Source organism: Nerophis ophidion, linkage group LG09, assembly GCF_033978795.1.
Source record: "Nerophis ophidion isolate RoL-2023_Sa linkage group LG09, RoL_Noph_v1.0, whole genome shotgun sequence".
Lineage (NCBI taxonomy): Eukaryota > Metazoa > Chordata > Actinopteri > Syngnathiformes > Syngnathidae > Nerophis > Nerophis ophidion.
In genome coordinates, this window is record NC_084619.1 from 30,539,202 (window position 1) to 30,558,904 (window position 19,703).

General features: G+C 38.2%; 1 protein-coding gene across 1 annotated transcript in view; it reads left to right on the top strand.

The window, feature by feature from the left end:
• Window positions 1-15,399: 15,399 nt before the first annotated feature.
• Window positions 15,400-19,703, top strand: part of pik3ap1 (phosphoinositide-3-kinase adaptor protein 1) — a 38,415-nt gene continuing 34,111 nt past the window's right edge. Inside the window, exons 1-2 of the mRNA XM_061910800.1 lie at window positions 15,400-15,542; window positions 15,634-15,855. Coding sequence (XP_061766784.1) covers window positions 15,825-15,855 — 31 coding nt within the window. The 5' untranslated portion in view covers window positions 15,400-15,542; window positions 15,634-15,824. The remainder of the gene's footprint in view (window positions 15,543-15,633; window positions 15,856-19,703) is intronic.

The window sequence follows — 19,703 nt, forward strand, 5'->3', positions numbered from 1 at the left end:
GTAAGATGATTTAATTCACGATACACAATACTAAACAGACAGAAATCAACAAAAGAACAACGTGCCGAACGCACGGGAAGCTAAGGCTAATACTTAGCACAGAGTCTGGAAACAAGAGGACCGCGTGCAGAACGCATGGGAAGCTAAGACTAATACTTAACACAGAGACTGGAACCAGAAACATAGACGTGACTGTTACTTACCACAAACAACGGACCCGGACAGACTGACGGGAGAAGGCAGGCTTAAATAAAGAAAGTAATCACAACACAGGTGCGCGTCAGGAGAAACCGGCAGGTGAAAACAATGAGTAACCATGGAAACAAACAGAGGCGCACAAACCGGAACCGAAAGAGTCCAAAACAAAACAGAAAACACAAAAAGACTGAAAAATCCAAATTAAAATATGATCCGGGCAGCGGATCATAACACTTAGCTCAAAACACTTGCATCTCAAATCCACATCTCTTAGGAAATGAATTGAAATCATTTTAATCAGCGCTCAACCAACCCTATAACAGCAGAATTTTAACATGTTAAGCACTTTAAAAAAAAAAAAGTAACTTTTAAATTAAAAATATATTTAAAAAAAAAAACAATAAAACGATAGCATGTACTACTAACAACAACTGTACAGTAGTTTTTTGTTTTTTAATAATGTAAAAATAATGTCCAATAGTTACCTTGGAAAATGGACTTCACGGTATCTCCTTCCAGCTGTTTCTTCGTCAAACACACCATCAGCAGCTTTCCATATTGTCATGGATAAATGTCCGCCGTTTGTAAATTATTTTACATCCTTGACTGGCACTAGACTCATCCTGCTTCAGTAAGGTGCAGACTTGTAGTAACACTCTCTGCCAAGTTTTTGATTTTTTCTTTCATTATTTGCATGAATATAAAAGTGAAGTGAATTATATTTATATAGCGCTTTTCTCAAGTGACTCAAAGCGCTTTACATAGTGAAACCCAATATCTAAGTTACATTTGAACCAGTGTGGGTGGCACTGGGAGCAGGTGGGTAAAGTGTCTTGCCCAAGGACACAACGGCAGTGACTATGATGGCAGAAGCGGGAATCGAACCTGCAGCCCTCAAATTGCTGACACGGCCGCTCTACCAACCGAGCTAAAACATTTTCTTCCAAAGCACTGTCCTTTACACTCACTCACTCCCTTCCCATGCTTGAAAAACAAAGTTGTGTCTTTAGTTATAAGCTAATGGTAGCGGGTAAGACCAAGGGCCTCATGTATTTAGCGTACGTGCGTGACAAAAACTGGCGTACGCCCTTTTTCATGGCAAAGTTGAGATGTATCAAGAGTGAACTGAATGTGGAAATAAACGGTGCCTCATGCCCACTGCATGGCTGTCGTATGCTTGTTGCTACATGCCGCAGATACTTTGGCGACACTCACAGGTGATGCTCGGTAGCTGTTTAAAAAAACAAAAATCTAATAATTACTCCTTAGAATGATGGACGTGCACGTTAGAGACATATGAACAATTAACATTCCCCCTAGGTGCAATTACACAAATGGATATAAAAGCAGAGACAAAGTGGTGCAAAAAAACAACTCATTAAATTATCGGCATGTTAGAATAAAATAGAATAGAAAGCCTTTTATTGTCACTACACACAGGTACAATGAGATTAAAAGCAACTCCAGTATCAGTGCGACAGTCTACAAATATGCAAAAAATAGGAAGGAAAGAAAAGAAAAATAGTGCAAAAGGATGTAAGGTGCACAGTCCAGTCCTGAGAAGGAATGTTCTGAATGGGTTGTTTCCACAGACGCGGAAGGAAATTTCACAACAAAGTTCTAAACCTTAGTGATGTATCAGATGTATCAGATTGTACAGTAGATGGGTTTGTTTTGTACCCTTCGCGTTCATATTTCAGTGTTTGTTGCATTTCATTTGATTGTAAAATATGTCGATCGAAACGGGGTGTGACATTTATATTTTGTCAATATTCAGTGTTTTATCGTTCATAGAAAAATGTAAAATTCCATTACAATTTTTAAGGCGGTCTGTCATAAAGTTTTTACCATTCAATCGGACATTATTGTGAGGTTTTGTATTAGTGTTCCTAAAAATAGATATACCGTCCCCCAGACACATTTTTTTTCTCTAAATGTGGCCCCCGAGTCAAAATAATTGCCCAGGCCTGGTATAGATCATATTTGATGCACAAATGCAATGAAACATCGTAGTAATGGAGCTTGCAGTTGGTTCACCGCACGCTTTCTTAAAACATTTTCTGTATTCCATCATACACCATTTTTTGTCACGTTTTAGTCATGAGGCCTCGGATGTTTTGGTCAGATCTTATGAGGTTCACCGTGACATCCGACTAATGGCGGAGATGCTTTTAGCTCAAATTTCTGCTTGTAACTTAAAGAATAACAATTAACCGAGACACTGCTCTTATCACTTTTAAATTGAGGTACCATCAACTACCGCAGTAGTTTTATATTAATAATGGATCAGACTTACATGTCGCTTTTCTGGACACACAAAGAACTGAGACGCATCAGTCATTCACTCAACATTAACACCTACATTTGTAGCCACAGTTGCCCTGGGGTAGACTGAAGGAAGCTGTGGCTGCCAATTTGCACTTATAGCCCCTCCGACCACCACCAATACATTCATTCACACGTATACACTAGTGCAGTGGTTCCCAGTGGGGGTACGCGTACCCCTGGGGGTACTTGAAGGTATGCCAAGGGGTATGTGAGATTTTTTCAGAATATTCTAAAAATAGGAAAAATTCAAAAATCCTTTATAAATATATGTATTAAATAATACTTCAAGAAAATATGAATGTAAGTTCATAAACTGTGAAAAGAAATGCAACAATGCAATATTCAGTGTTGACAGCTATATTTTTTGTGGACATGTTCCATAAATATTGATGTTAAAGATTTATTTTTTTGTGAAGAAATGTTTGGAATTAAGTTCATGAATCCAGATGGATCTCTGTTAGAATCCCAAAAGAGGGCACTTTAAGTTGATGATTACTTCCATGTGTAGAACTCTTTATTTATAATTGAATCACTTGTTTATTTTTTAAACAAGTTTTTAGTTATTTTTATATCTTTTTTCCAAATACTTTAAGAAAGACCATTACAAATGAGCAATATTTTTGCACGGTTATACAATTTGTACAATTTAGTAAATCAGAAACTGATGACATTGTGGTGTATTTTACTTCTTTATCGCTTTTTTTCAACCAAAAGTGCTTTGCTTTGATGAGGGAGTACTTGAATTAAAAAAATTTTCACAGGGGGTACATCACTGAAAAAAGGTTGAGAACCACTGATCTAAGCCATGCCATTCATTAATGTAGAAATAATGAATGAATGAATTAATTAATTGATTTATTTATTCTGGCAGACAGACATGTATAGCAACACTTCATCACTCTTTTGTAATTTGACAGACATGCAACGGCACCCACGGAAAAAGGGTACAGGAAAAAAAGCAAGAATGCTTATCCATGTCCCGCCCCTAATTTAATTTGTATGTTGGTTATATAGTCCAAGTTTCAACAGCAGATTTGATGGATACATGACAATTTCAGAACAAGTATAACATATGATAATAGATGATGATGACTAAATAAAAATAATATATTTGTAAAAACAGACCACATGTGCATTTCGTGACAGCAAGTAAGTAGGACACTAAAACTATTCTGTGATAGTTTTGAATTTCTCTCTCTGTGACTCTAATTGCGTTAGAGGATATGTCCCGTACAAATGCCTGCCAGCTGCTTACCAAAGAAGGTTATAGTGTTTCACTATCGACTGTAAATTTCAATAATTTGTCGGAGGAGCCCTCTCACCGTCAGTTTTTATCATATTATCAATGACGACTCAATTTCCCTCTGCTGCTCCATCTCAAACCCTGACCCCCGGCCCTATTACAGGCCGTAATGAAGTGCAATGGAGTGGTAATTGGTCCGCATTATACCAGATCAGGTAACTTTAGACTTATTTTCTTATCACAATGAGTGCTGCTGGTGACTCTCAATGAGAAACCAAACACAATCTCTTTCTTTTGCAGGCTATCATCCAAATAACATTTGAACTGGAGACCCACTCCCCATTTTAGTTTTCCATTTCAAGATTGTACTCCGCGTCCTCAGATTGGGCTTTGTTTCTAGTTTCCTCCACAATAAAAGTACCACCAAAATTTTAAAACACAGTAAAGGAGAGCTTACTGTATATGAGCTGGAACCTTCTCAGAATGTTGAAGTATAGCAGTGTTTTTCAACCTTTTTGGAGCCAAGGCACATTGTATTCTTTGAAAAAATCCTGCGGCACACCATGAGCAAAAAATGTTTAAAAAATGAAACTCAGCAGCCTATATTAACAATAAAAAGTCGTTCTCGCAATTGTTGGATATGAATTCAAACCAAAACCAAGCATGCATTTCTATAGCTCTTGTCTCTAAGTAGGTGTACTGTCACGACCTGTCACATCACGCCCTGACTTATTTTGAGGTTTTTGGTGTTTACCTCTATGTAGTGTTTTAGTCCTGGTCTTGCACTCTTATTTTGGTGGCTTTTCCTGTTTTGTTGGTGTTTTTCTTTAGCGGTTTCATGTCTTCCTTTGAGCGCTATTCCCCGCACCTGCTTCGTTTTAGCAATCAAGGCTGTTTAAGTTGTTTTTATCATTCTTTGTGTGGACATTGTTGATTGTCATGTCATGTTCCGATGTACTTTGTAGACGCCGTCTTTTCCACGCGCTGTAAGTCTTTGCTGTCGTCCAGCATTCTGTTTTTGTTTACTTTGCAGCCAGTTCAGTTTTAGTTTCGTTTTGCGTAGCCATCTCTAAACTTCAATGCCTTTTCTTAACGGCACTTGCCTTTTTTTATTTTTGGTTTAAGCATTAAATACCAGCGGGCAACACGGAGGAGAGGTGAGAGTGTCTTCCTCACAATACGAAAGTCCTGAGATCAATCCCGGGCTCGGGATCTTTCTGTACGGAGTTTGCATGTTCTCCCCGTGACTGCGTGGGTTCCCTCCGGGTACTCCGGCTTCCTCCCACCACCAAAAAGATGCACCTGGGGATAGGTTAATTGGCAACACTAAATTGGCCCTAGTGTGTGATTGTGAGTGTGAATGTTGTCTGTCTATCAGTGTTGGCCCTGTGGTGAGGTGGCGACTTGTCCAGGGTGTACCATGCCTTCCGCCCGAAACGCAGCTGAGATAGGCTCCAGCGACACCCCGCGACCCGAAAAGGGACAAGCGGTAGAAATGGATGGATGAATGGATGGCATTGGATACCTTTTTACCTGCACACTGCATCCCGCTGCCGTCTGCATATTGTGATCACGACAAACCATCTTCCCGACATCAACAAAACTATTTGCTACCAGATGCCACCTACTGATATGGAAGAGTATTACATGGTTACTCTGCCAATCTCTAGACATCACAGACACTCAACAACGGCATATTATTTGCGGATTATATTTACTGATTTGCAAAAAATGTTTTGATCCCAATTAGCTGAACATAATCTCCCACGGCACACCAGACTGTATCTCACGGTACACTAGTGTTCCGTGGCCCAGTGGTTGAAAAACACTGAAGTATAGTACAGTAAACTAGAAGGTCTCAAAACAGAAATGGCAGACACATTGTATGTCCAATTAGTGCTGGGCAATATATCGATATACGCGATATATCGCGGGTTTGTCTCTGTGCGATATAGAAAATTTCTATATCGTAATATTCGAGAGTACGTTCTCACGCAGTTGTTTTTAGCTGTGGTCATTACACTACAGGCTCTTCCCACTCCTTTTTGTGTCTCCTTCTCACAGAGTGTAAGCGCAGGTTCTTACATACGTCACATACTGTCATGTCACACGTCACATATGTATACGCCCTCGCCCAGCAGAGAGGTAGCAGTGTGGCTAACTTTAGCCGTGATGCTAGGGGAGTGTTGCGAAGGTGCGAAATAAAAAGGTGCGAATCTGGTAACAAATGAAGAAAGCATGGGGTCCTTCGTCTGGCAGTGGTTCAGCTTCAAGTGGGATATGTCGAGTAGACAACTTTAAAGGCCTACTGAAACCCACTACTACCGGTCTGATAATTTATATATCAATGATCAATATCTACATTGCAACACATGCCAATATGGCCTTTTTAGTTTACTAAATTACAATTTTAAATTTCCGGCGGAGTTTCCTGTTGAAAACGTCGTGGAATGATGACGCGTATGATGACCCGTGTTTGTGACGTTAGTGGTTGGAGGGGACATTTTAGCCCAGCACCACTTACAGCTAAAAGTAGTCTCTTTTCATCGCGCAATTACACAGTATTTTGGACATCTGTGTTGCTGAATCTTTTGCAATTTGTTCAATTAATAATGGAGACGTCAAATAAGAATGCTGTTGGTGGAAAGCGGAGTATTGCAGCTGTCTTTAGCACCGAAACACAGCCGGTGTTTATTTGTTTGTTGTGAAGCTTTAACACAGAGCGGTCAAGCGAACATGCGTCTCTACGTCAACCAGCAAGTTTTTGGATGGGAAAATTGTGATATTAAGTCGGCTCTTACCGGAGACTTGAGTGGATTACGCGACCTCATCCTGCAGCTCAAAAAGGCAGCTGTAATCTTGGCTCCTCGGCTTCTCTCAGAGACACTGGCGTTCACCGCAGCCATCCGACTTTCAGGTATGACTTTATAATCTCACTAAAGTACTATTAACACAATAAGCAAATAAGAGATTTTCCAGAATTATCCTAGTAAATGTGTCTAATTACCTCTGAAACGCTCCCACTGCGCTCCCAATCTTTCATCCTCGCTCAAATTAATGGGGAAATAGTTGGTTTCTCGGTCTGAATTGCTCTTACTGCTGGTGGCTCACATTATAAACAATGTGAGGATGTGAGGAGCCCTCACACCGATGACGTCACGCGCACATCGTCAGTTATTTCCGGTAAAGGCAAGGCTTTTTTATTAGCAACCAAAAGTTGCAAACTTTATTGTCGATGTTCTCTACTAAATCCTTTCAGCAAAAAATATGGCAATATCGCAAAATGATCAAGTATGACACCTAGAATGGACCTGCTATCCCCGTTTAAATAAGAAAATCTCATTTCAGTAGGCCTTTAATTTGTCAAGTGTGGGCACAAGCGTTGCTACCAAAAATAGCATTACTGCTAATATGTAGCATCATTTGAAAAGTCACCTGCTAATAACTTTAATGAATACAGTTTTGGTCAATTGACTTAGTTGTGATTTCCTTCTCTGCATGAAAGTTTCAAATGCTCATATATTAATGCAGTATAAACAAGAATGTTTTAATGTAGACACATAGAATCATCATCCTGCTGTGATTATATGTATCAAGTGTTCATTCAAGGCTAAGGCAAAATACCGAGATATATATCGTGTATCGCAATATGGCCTAAAAATATTGCAATATTAAAAAAAGGCCTTATCTCCCAGCCCTATGTCCAATTCCTTCTTTTTGACTTCTTCACTCACTATTTAAGCGCGGTCGCCTTGCTAAGAAACTAAGAAATGTACTTCCTTCCAACAGCTGCTGTTGTGAGCAGAGAAAAGGAAAAAATGTCAGACTAGAAATAATTAAGACTTAATTCTGTCCTAAAAAAATCCCAATATTATCAGAATAACATTGTAAAATTACAAGAGACATTTTGCTGTTTTTTGTGAATAACGTTACAGTATTATGTGCATAAACCTGTAGTAGCCTACTTGCATCAAAACTGTGACTGAGGAGGATGTTTTCAAGTTGTATTTATAGTGACACATAATTTTGTTTTAAAATGGTTGTTTGAAAGTTTTGGATATGTTCCTGAGAACAGACTATATGAGTTGCTTCTCCATTCGTTCCATCATCAATCTAAAGTGTTTTAAACAAAAACTATATTGGTGATGCATATAGAATGTATAGCGGTTCCAAACAGAAAGACAGAAAAATTATGCCATCAGTCTTTTAGAGTCAAACATTTTTAAATGAGATCCTTATGAGAGTCAACGTCCTCTGCAGTAGAAATATATTTGTTTTTCATTAATGCGCCTATTTTTTTCCTTAAAATGTTTAACTCGGACAAAATTAATTGACCAACAACAAATGTCTACTACAGAGGGTGCTTGTCCTCAGGAGGATTTTACAACACTATTGCCTTATCTTTATGATTATCTATTTCCTGATGTAACTTGTTAATTTTTCCCATAATTTTTTAAATTTCCCAGCCTGATCCAAGCGGTCAAAAATGGACGGATGGATAGATAGATGGCCCAAATACTGTCAGTGAGAATGAAATGTATTGTCCACTGACGTATCAATTAAACTACAAAAATCTCCTAATCAGCCAACCAGCAATCATAATTAATACTTTATTATGTTTTAATAATAATACTAACATCATAAATATCAACACTAATCATGTAATTAATTATCATAATTAATGAATGATTATTAATGTGTTATTATTTAAATTATTAATTAAAATAATATTTTGATTTCATACAAATAATAATCAAAAAACAGTTAATTCATCCTTTTTTTTCACAGTGCAGGCTATTGTGTCACTTTAATTCCTAGTTACTTATTGATAATTATTCCCTTTGTTCACACAGGAAGTGAACATAATTTTAATATGTAGAAGTTAGACATTTTTAATTGTACAAATGTAACAATGTGGTGCTCCTTAGTGTAACTTGATAAGCCTGTCCGAACCAAATAAAACCATAATATTAGTGAAGATTACCAAGGCCCCAAATATATGTATTTACTTGTATGATATACCAAATTTAAAACAGTAATATATTTTGTGTACAGTATTTTTTTCCCGCAAGGAAAGCCGAAGCTCAAAACTTCTAGCTCTGCAGCTCCTGGGTGAACTTGTATGCTCCGAGGCAGGATGTCAGGTCTCACTTGTGAACTAACAATCTCTAGCAGAGTTGCAGTGTGGGCTGGGTAAAAACAAAACAAAAAAAAAAAACTAAGAAAAAAACCGGATATTGGATAACAAGGTTAAAATATAGGAGCACAACTATTCTCTTATTAAACTCAGTCCTCGGGGATTTGACTTGAGCTACTTATTAGATAGTGGTTTTAAAAGAGACCAAACAAAAGGTAAAGGGACGGTCATGCATATGGCGGCTAATGGCAGGGTTATAAGAAATTAGGGGCTTGTTTTTGGACAGGAAATTGTTCTTAAAGACGGGTCATGGATCACCCTGCTCTTCATAGGGAGCTTCAAAAGCCAGAGAGTGAACTTTTGTTGCAGCCGTTAAAAGGTCTCCGTGGCAGAAGGTCAAAGTAGAAACCAAACTAATTGTATAACTGGAGCGAGGCAAAGCTAAGTAAATTGATGTCATGGCCGGGATTTATTTGTAAGAGAAGAGAATAAGCTGTCTTTTGGAACTACAGTATTAGGAAACTTTGATTGGGGGCAATGCAAGTATACAGGTGCATGCCAAAATACACGAGACAGGGATGTTTAAGCGGCCAGCCAACATCTGTTTTTGGCTTTGATTTGAGAAGAATATTTGGTTATGTAAAGACTCTCATCAAGAAATGTGGCGGTTTGGTGGTTGAACGATCCCAATAGCTGTTGGAGGTTTTGCCACAGAGTCCTTCTTGTGTGCCAAAATCTGGTTATTCAATGCAAGGGCTGTGTGGTTCATGATTACTGTGTGTTTATTGGCATTTACATTGTCCAATTATGGATACATAAATCTGGAAAATCCTACACCAATGTAGACCTAAACACTTTAAAACAGACAAAAATACCAATGTTCAACCTCAGAAAGCCAGACATTCATTCATTGTTTATATTGAGGTTTTCACTTAGTGTATTTGTATCAAAGTAGCAAGGATCTGAGGAAACTTTCTTTAGTGAGAAGCGGCTGCTTTATGACAGTGAATAAAAAAGTGCAGTATAACTGTCTGTGTAATGAGTAATTATACTAAGTTGTATTTCAGCCTGGGTGGGCCAACAGCAGCTTGTGTCGGGTGAATTCTTCAGATATGAATCATTTACATCATCATACAACATTTCCAATGTAAGAGCATAATATGCAATTATCTTGACACTCTGACTAATTGTAACCACAATAATAAACATTATTTAATTTACCTCTCAGTGTCAGTTAAAATTGAGCACTGTAAGACCTTGTTAGTATTGTGTAAATGTGTGTTTGCATTGAATTTAAATACAAGTGTTAATGTCAACCAACACTGACATGTTAAGGTTAAAAACAATGTGTGTACCGTACAGTACATTATAAATACTACAGAAATAAATATATATATATATATATATATATATACATATATATATATATACACGCTGAGTGCTCAGTGTACGTAATAACATCCATCCATCCATTTCTACCGCTTATTCACTTTGGGGTTGCGGGGGACGCTGGTGCCTATCTCAGCTAATCGGGTGGAAGGCTGCGTACACCCTGGACAAGTCGCCACCTCATCGCAGTATGTAATAACAATGAAAACAATATCATTTAAGTCGGCGCTAAATATACAAAATCAAGTACAATAAACATCACATAATAATAAAAAGGGATACAACATATCACTCATGTGTAATTTGAAAGAGGAAGATTAAAAACTTGAATTGTAATTTCTGAAGTTTTGATAGCTTGCTAATGAAAATGTCTGTCCACTTCACTAACATATTAATGTATTCAAGGTGTTCTTTTTCACCATTTGCATTTGTGGATATATTATTTTGCATAGGTAATAAAAATGTTTAGAATAATGACAGTTTAGAATAACCAGTGTCTCTATCATATCCAAATAAAACATTTTCCTGTACATACTTTAACCATTGTAACAAATAAATTAATAGACTAATTGGAATTGAAAAATCAGTGTTCGAAAACATGTCTAAAAGCTTAACAACAAGAAGCATCATCATGAAATGATACGTATGGTCAATACTTCTACACGAGTACAGACTTGAACTATAGCAGCCACATTAGGTCAATAATAGCAACATCTTTTTACCACCTGAGAACATTGCCAAAATCAGAGAAATAATGTCTAAAACAGACTTAGAAAGACGAGTTCACATATTTGTCAAAGCAGGTTAGACTACTGTGATGGCATTCTCACCGGGCTCTTTCAACGAGCTGTAAAGCAGCTGCAGTACATCCAGTATGTTGCTGCTCGAGTCATGACTAGAACCAGGAAAATGACTAGTACTTAGGTCACTGTGCTGGTATCGTATTGCCCAGAGAATAGACTTTAATAGCAGCTGGGATAAGCTCCCCGAGAGGGACAAACGGTAGAATGGATGGATGGATGAATCTTCTCATGAAGCATTTACAAGAGTACAGCATGTTATATAGATTATATTGAATTTATTGTCCACAAAGTATTTGGGATTCTTTATAAACACAACATTCCATTTAAAATTTTTCAAACATTGCATTTGCATTTTGTCATAATTGGAGCTTTATATTGGTATATTTTCCTTAAATACGCATAATTGCATTTCTTTTCTATAATTTATAAACTCCCTGTGGAAAAAGGGGAAGCTCACAGCTCCTGATGTTATGTGAGACAGGCAGCAATGACAGCATAGCAGCAGGTATACAGTCCTGGATACACAAATATGCGCTTTTTCTGTTATTTTATTAATATTCTTTTTTGCAGGAATTGTTGATGTAAAACTTCTGATTGATATTCATTAAATGTAAACATTTTGATGGAACAAATGTTTATAATTATGTTTAATATACCTGTTATTACATAGGAAATATATGTTTATAGACATGGCCTAACTATGATTGTTTTTGTCATGAGAAAGTTTGACATGCAGTGTAAAGGGTAAGCATATTTACAAAGGGAAGGCAGTTAGAGTTAATAAAATGAGCTTTAGTGGCTGGTGAATGTGATTACCTGCTGCCCTCTTGTGGTCTGATTAACCAGGTGATTTTTTTGGAGTGTTAACTTGTTGGCGATCCAAATAAATAGTTGCACATACATATGAGTTATTCAGATGTTAATTTGCTTGAGAAAAAAAAAACATGTGGTCCGTTTGTGCAAGAAATCCTGTTCAGCTATTTGAAGTAGTTCAAGTCTCACCTTGACAGTTATCATGTACGTTGTAATGTATATTGCTACTAATGTGTTAACGCATGTGGTTAATCACAAATTCCATTAATCGCGTACAAACGCAGATTAATCATGGTTTTTATTTTGACCGTATAAGCCTCTTTTACTTTAACTGTGGATGCTTACCTAAAAGGCGGCGTGTGTTGTTAAAAGGTCAGTAGTCAGGTCAACGCGAAGGTGAGTGTAAGCATGAATGATGAGACTCTGCTCAATGTTAAATCTCACTTCGAATTACACCACAGCAGGACTTTTTTACCAAGTTGTGAGCAAATCACGTGCATTCAATTATTTATTTATTTTTTTAATTGTGACATTCTGACAACAAAATTGCATTGTGTAAAATATCGGGGTTGTTTTCAAAGGTAATTTGAATTATGCAAGCAAGTATGTTTTTATGATTTACACATTTAATCAAAATTATAACATGTATTCTGATATAAAATAATGTAATTGTAACTTATAATCCTGACACACTTTTTATATTTTGCCTTTGTTGGTGTCGTTTACAAGGAGACAATATTTAAAGCTCTGAGCGCAAGCAAATAGTTAACTGATACATGCTTGCTTTGATAGAGTGCTGCAACGATTATCAATTGATTACATTGATTGAATGCATTCATTGTAAACTTGCACTTTATATCATTTTAAGTCGATTTTCTACCTTAGGGGTTCTTAACCTTTTTGACCTCAGTGCAATTACAGAGGGGCGTCAGGCCCACTCAACTATGAACACTGAATTAGAATTCTTACTCTTGATTTTAATCGTATTCAATGAATACAATACGTATAACATATTTACAGTTCCACTTTATTAACCTTGTCAAACGATATGAAAATGTGTTGATCACAAAGATTTTCATGAACGCTTCGGTCAGGCTGATTACAAAAAAAAATACTAATCAAATATTCTGCAAAAAAATTTACCCATAAGATATGATGAAAAACACATTTACATACAATTACGCAGTGTTAAAATAAATACATTCTAACTAAACGAACAATATTGATACTGCATATATTTCTGAAATAAACTGTTAACACAATTTAAGTGAAAATTAAATCACTTTAGTCATAATTTTTGCCCTTAAGAGATTTCTTTATGACTTTGCTTACAGACTTATTTTGTTTGTTTGATATTGTTATTACTGCAGGGTAGCACGGTGGAACAGGGGTTCCACATCAAGAAGATCCTGTGTTTGATCGGGATCTTTCTGTGTGGAGTTTACATGTTCTTCCAATAGGTTTCCTCCGGGTACTCCGGCTTCCTCCAACATCCAAAGACACGCACTTGGGGCTAGGTTGATTGGCAACTCTAAATTGGCACTAGTGTGTGAATGTGAGTGTGAATGTTGCCCGTCTATCTGTGTTGGTCCTGCTATGTGGTGGCGTCTTGACCATGGTATACCCCGCTTTTTCCCCGAAGGTTTCAGCCACCCCCGCAACTTTGAGAGGGACAAGTGGTAGAAAATGGATGGATGGATGTCATTACTGCCACAAGGGATGGAAAAGTGTGTTACAACTAAGTACCACTGAGGCCCATACATACCACAGCTGAAAAAGCAATATTTTTTTGGCTTGCAATCCAAAAATGGGCCTCTGCCCTATGGTTAAACACACTGTTCTGTCTCATACTTGTGCACATTGGCAGTGTTTGCATCATTTTTTTTTTACGTACTTTATATGCTTATGCTCTTTTTTATACATTTTACATTTGAAAATGTTTTATATACTGTATATTTCTTACTAGTGTTAAGTTGTTATTTTTAATATATACTTCTATTGAGATTACACCACAGAGTGGTAAACGCAATGTTGATGATTTGTGTTGAAATTGACGATAAAGACTCTTGAATCTTAATTAGATGAATCAAATAAAAAAATATTTGATACATATTATTTTTTTTCGAATTACATCCATCCTTGTCCGGGGGTGCTGGAGCCTATATCACCTGCATTTGGGTGGAAGGCAGGCACACCCTGGACAAGTCGCCAACGCATCACAGGGCCAACACAGATAGACAGACAACATTCACACTCACATTCACACACTAGGGCCAATTTAGTGTTGCCAATCAACCTATCCCCAGGTGCATGTCTTTGGAGGTGGGAGGAAGCCGGAGTATCCGGAGGGGACGGCGTGGCGCAGTTGGGAGAGTGGCCGTGCGCAACCCGAAGTCCGTGGTTCAATCCCCACCTAGTACCAACCTCGTCACGTCTGTTGTGTCCTGAGCAAGACACTTCACCCTTGCTCCTGATGGGTGCTGGTTAGCGCCTTGCGTGGCAGCTCCCTCCATCAGTGTGTGAATGTGTGTGTGAATGGGTAAATGTGGAAGTAGTGTCAAAGCGCTTTGTGTACCTTGAAGATAGAAACGCGCTATACAAGTACAATCCAATTATCATTTAACCCATGCTGTCACGCTTCACGGGGAGAACATGCAAACTCCACACAGAAACTCAGGACCTTCGTATTATCATTTTTTTAAAGATTTCCAACAACAATAGAAAAAATAGGGAACAAATACAGTGCCTGGAGCTTTAAATATGCGAGCATAGGTTCCGTACGGCCTGTGCAATGGAGCGCACATGATGTTGTGAGTGTTGAGATCGCTGTGGCGAGAATTTTTCTTTTTCTTTTTTAAAATTTGTATTAATGCATACATTGTAAAAGTGCAATTACAACGATGATCACGAGTATGTGCATTTATTAGAACAATTTTGCATTTCGCAGAAAAGTATTTGTTTTTTTAACTACTTTTCCTAAAACATGCATTGAGAAAGGGTGTATAATCCGATTACCCAATTAATCCAGCAAACTAGTTGTTAAGTTACCCGATTAGTAAAGTAATTGAAAACTACAGCCCAACTGTGATATCAACAAACAATCCTTTTAACCATTTTCTACTGTTTATCCTGTTCAAGGTTGCAGGGAGCTGGGTCCTATCCTCACCGACTTTGGGCAGAAGTTGGACAACACCATGGACTGGTTGACAAGAAACGACAGGGCACATACCTGCAAACAGAGAAAAACAAGCATTCACACTGTTACCGATCGGTACCTAAACCCACACTGTCTGCACAGAGGTCAAGTAAGTCAACCAATCAGCATATACGTGTCCTTAGAGCATCACGGTGATCACATCATAAACCACTTGTTTATTTTCTTAAGGAAGTGAAGAATGTGCAAAAAAACGCACAACCACATAGAGTCATACTGATACTTGTGTGTGTGTGTGTGTGTGTGTGTGCATGCGTGTGTGTGTGTGTGTGTGTGTGTGTGCATGCGTGTGTGTGTGTGTGTGTGTGTGCGTGTGTGTGTGTGTGTGTGTGTGTGTGTGTGTGCATGCGTGTGTTTGTGTGTGTCTTTTGGCTGCTCCTTTTCATGCCGTTATTTTGAATAATCAACTCTCCAGAGGTGACTAATGGCAAGGCCAAGCATAATCGCCGACGTGTTGCTCATTTTGACATGACTGTGGTGTGTTTTTTCACTTCTTCAACTGTTTCAGGAAGTAGGGGCGAGTCGTTGAAATCAGGAAACTGAATGTCGCTATTGATACTACAGCAGTGGGTGAAAGCTAACTTGGTCTCGTTTGAAGAATGAAGCAGCGTCAAGTTTTTCTGGGGTAAATAAAGGACAGGGTTCTGCAAATGATGCTGCTTGTGGGCTGATTTGACGAATCTTCAAGACATTTCAACCATGGAAGAACACATCTCCAGTAGGGATTCAGGTAAATTACATTTCTACATTACTAAATTGGTCTACCTTGTTGTTTTCCTTCATATATAAGTACCATACTGACCTATTTAACTTGTTTTACATGTGCACATCAAGGGGAAAAAAGACTTGAAGCCCTCCTTTGTGGTCAAATTTGTCTCTCAGTTATTTGATCATTTCCTACAAATCCAACTGTTAATGGTGGGTGATATTGGCCTATTAACAAATACATGTCAGGTCACTCAGCACTGCCATCAGCGGGAGCTGTGATGAAGGCGATTACTCGTGTCAGGTTTATTTCCCAGTTAGCGAGCACCGAGGTGAACTTGACGTGATTAAACACTTTAATGAGTCAAACAAAATTACCCAGACTGGTGTTGACACTGTGATGTTTGCACAAGTCCTTGTGGACTCTCTGCACTGAAATAGCGAACAGTTTGGACATTTATACTCCAAACCGCGCTCACCTTGACATTCCACAGCCAGACAGCTGGTATGTTGTCGAACATTACCATGATAAACATTCGCCGCTTCTACGTGGAAACCAACACATAATATTGCCAGTGTCACGCCATTAGCATAATGTTTGCGCTGATTACCAGAAGGGGGATTCATTTTACATGCTTTGGTTAGATCAAGGAAGGTAATACTAACATGTCCATACATTGAATTTATATTCAAATACAAAATGTATTCCGTCAACAAAATGAATTTAATTATGATAAACTAAGGAAGAGGGCTTCACGGTGGAGAGGGGTTAGTGCGTCTGCCTCACAATACGAAGGTACTGCAGTCCTGGGTTCAAATCCAGGCTCGGGATCTTTCTGTGTGGAGTTTGCATGTTCTCCCCGTGACTGCGTGGGTTCCCTCCGGGTACTCCAGCTTCCTCCCACTTCCAAAGACATGCACCTGGGGATAGGTTGATTGGCAACACTAAATTGGCCCTAGTGTGTGAATGTGAGTGTGAATGTTGTCTGTCTATCTGTGTTGGCCCTGCGATGAGGTGGCAACTTGTCCAGGGTGTACCCCGCCTTCCGCCCGATTGTAGCTGAGATAAGCGCCAGTGCCCCCCGCGACCCCAAAAGGGAATAAGCGGTAGAAAATGGATGGATGGATAAACTAAGGAAGAAACAATTCAATCACAGAGAACATACATTGAAGACCAGGAGTGTCAAACAAATTTTCATTGAGGGCCACATCGCAGTAATGGCTGCCCTCAGAGAGCCGCTTGTAACAGTGAATATTTATGTACAATCGCCTCATAATGTTATGACACAAATACTTGTGCATTTGATTCATATACAAACCCCGTTTCCATATGAGTTGAGAAATTGTGTTAGATGTAAATATAAACGGAATACAATGATTTGCAAATCATTTTCAACCCATATTCAATTGAATGCACTACAAAGACAAGATATTTGATGTTCAAACTCATAAACTTTATTTTTTTTTTTGCAAATAATAATTAACTTAGAATTTCATGGCTGCAACACGTGCCAAAGTAGTTGGGAAAGGGCATGTTCACCACTGTGTTACATCACCTTTTCTTTTAACGACACTCAATACACCTTTGGGAACTGAGGAGACTAATTGTTGAAGCTTTGAAAGTGGAATTCTTTCCCATTCTTGTTTTATGTAGAGCTTCAGTCGTTCAACAGTGCGGGGTCTCCGCTGTCGTATTTTACGCTTCATAATGCGCCACACATTTTCGATGGGAGACAGGTCTGGACTGCAGGCGGGCCAGGAAAGTATCCGCACTCTTTTTTTACGAACCCACGCTGTTGTAACACTTGTCTTGCTGAAATAAGTAGGGGCGTCCATAATAACCTTGCTTGGATGACAACATATGTTGCTCCTAAACCTGTATGGACTTTTCAGCATTAATGGTACCTTCACAGATGTGTAAGTTACCCATGCCTTGGGCACTAATACACCTCCATACCATCACAGATGCTGGCTTTTCAACTTTGCGCCTACAACAATCCGAATGGTTGTTTTCCTCTTTGTTCTGGGGGAGACCACGTCCTCTGTTTCCAAATATAAATTGAAATGTGGAATCGTCAGACCACAGAACACCTTTCCACTTTGCATCAGTCCATCTTAGATGAGCTCGGGCCCAGTGAAGCTGGCGGTGTTTCAGGATATTGTTGATAAATAGGTTTGGCTTTGCATAGTAGAGTTTTAACTTGCACTTACAGATGTAGCGACCGACTGTAGTTACTGACAGTGGTTTTATGAAGTGTTCCTGAGCCCATGTGGTGATATCCTTTACACACCAATGTCGGTTTTGTAAGCAGTACCGCCTGAGGGATCAAAAGTCTGTAATATTTTCTGAACTTTTTGATGATTTTACGGACCGTAGATGGTAAAATCCCTAAATTCCTTGCAATAGCTCATTGAGAAATGTTGTTCTAAAATGTTCGAGAATTTGCTTACAAAGTGGTGACCCTCGCCCCATCCTTGTTTGTGAATTACTTAGCATTTCATGGAAGCTGCTTTTATACCCAATCATGGCACCCAATTGTTCCCAATTAGCCTGCACACCTTTGGGATGTTCCATATAAGTGTTTGATGAGCATTTCTCAACTTTATCAGTATTTATTGCCACCTTTCCCAACTTCTTCGTCACATGTTGCTGGCATCAAATTCTAAAGGTAATGATTATTTGCAAAAAAAAATGTTTATCAGTTTGAACATCAAATATGTTGTCTTTGTAGCATATTCAACTGAATATGGGTTGAAAATGATTTGCAAATCATTGCATTCCGTTTATATTTACATCTGACACAATTTCCCAACTCATATGGAAACACCTTAATATGGGGAACTTATTCTAAGTAACAAAGACTTCATTTAGAGTTATTTGGACACTAGGGGAACATATTCTAAGTAACAAACTTTTAATTTACAGTTAGGGGATTAGGGTAAGGGTTAGGTTTGGGGTTAGGGTTAGGGTCAGGGTTGAGGTTAGGGTTAGGGTTATGTTTTGTTATGTAAGAACAGACCATATTCATTAGGTGGTATTAAAGGCAGAATTATATTCAACAATTTCCTTACTTAGTGTCAATAAGCAATAATTCAGAGGTTATTAAAGGAAGACTCTTAGTTAATGGCTTACTGATAGTATAATAAGACCATGATGAATAAGGCATTAATAAGTACTTAATAATGACTAATTCCGAGCCAATATGTTACTAATTTGCATGTTAATAAGCAACTAAATATTGGTGAATATGTTCCCCATACTAAAGTGTTACCTATCTTTTTACTAGGGTGGTTGGGTGATTTTTTTAAATCAGATTAATTACACTAATGAACGGTGATTAATCATGATTAATCACAGGTTATTATTTGCTTGCATTAATCAAATTTGCTCGAGGAAATACTCGGATACAAATGCAATTTTGTAGTCAGTTTTATCTGAAGTTCCGTGTGACGTTTTCACTGCCTGTGCATTATGTGCCACCTTCCGGCAGTCAAAACAAACACTATGATTAATCTTCAAACATTTCTGATAAAGCCATTTTTCTTTCATTAATCACATTCGTCAACATTGACAGCCATACTTGTTATATGCAATGATGTATTATTTGCTTTGAAATAATTAGTCAGGATGACAAGCGGATATTAGTTCATTTAATTTTTGTTGTAATAAAACAATTTTGGAATACAGTGGGGTCTATTTAAAGGCTAGAATATACAAATGAGTTTTAAGATGGGACTTAAATGCTTCTACTGAGGTAGCATCTCCAACTCTTACCAGTAGAGCATTCCAGAGTACTGGAGCCAGAATAGAAAACGGTCTATAGCCCGCAGACTTTTTGGGGGCTCTGGGAATCACTAATAAGCCGGAGTTCT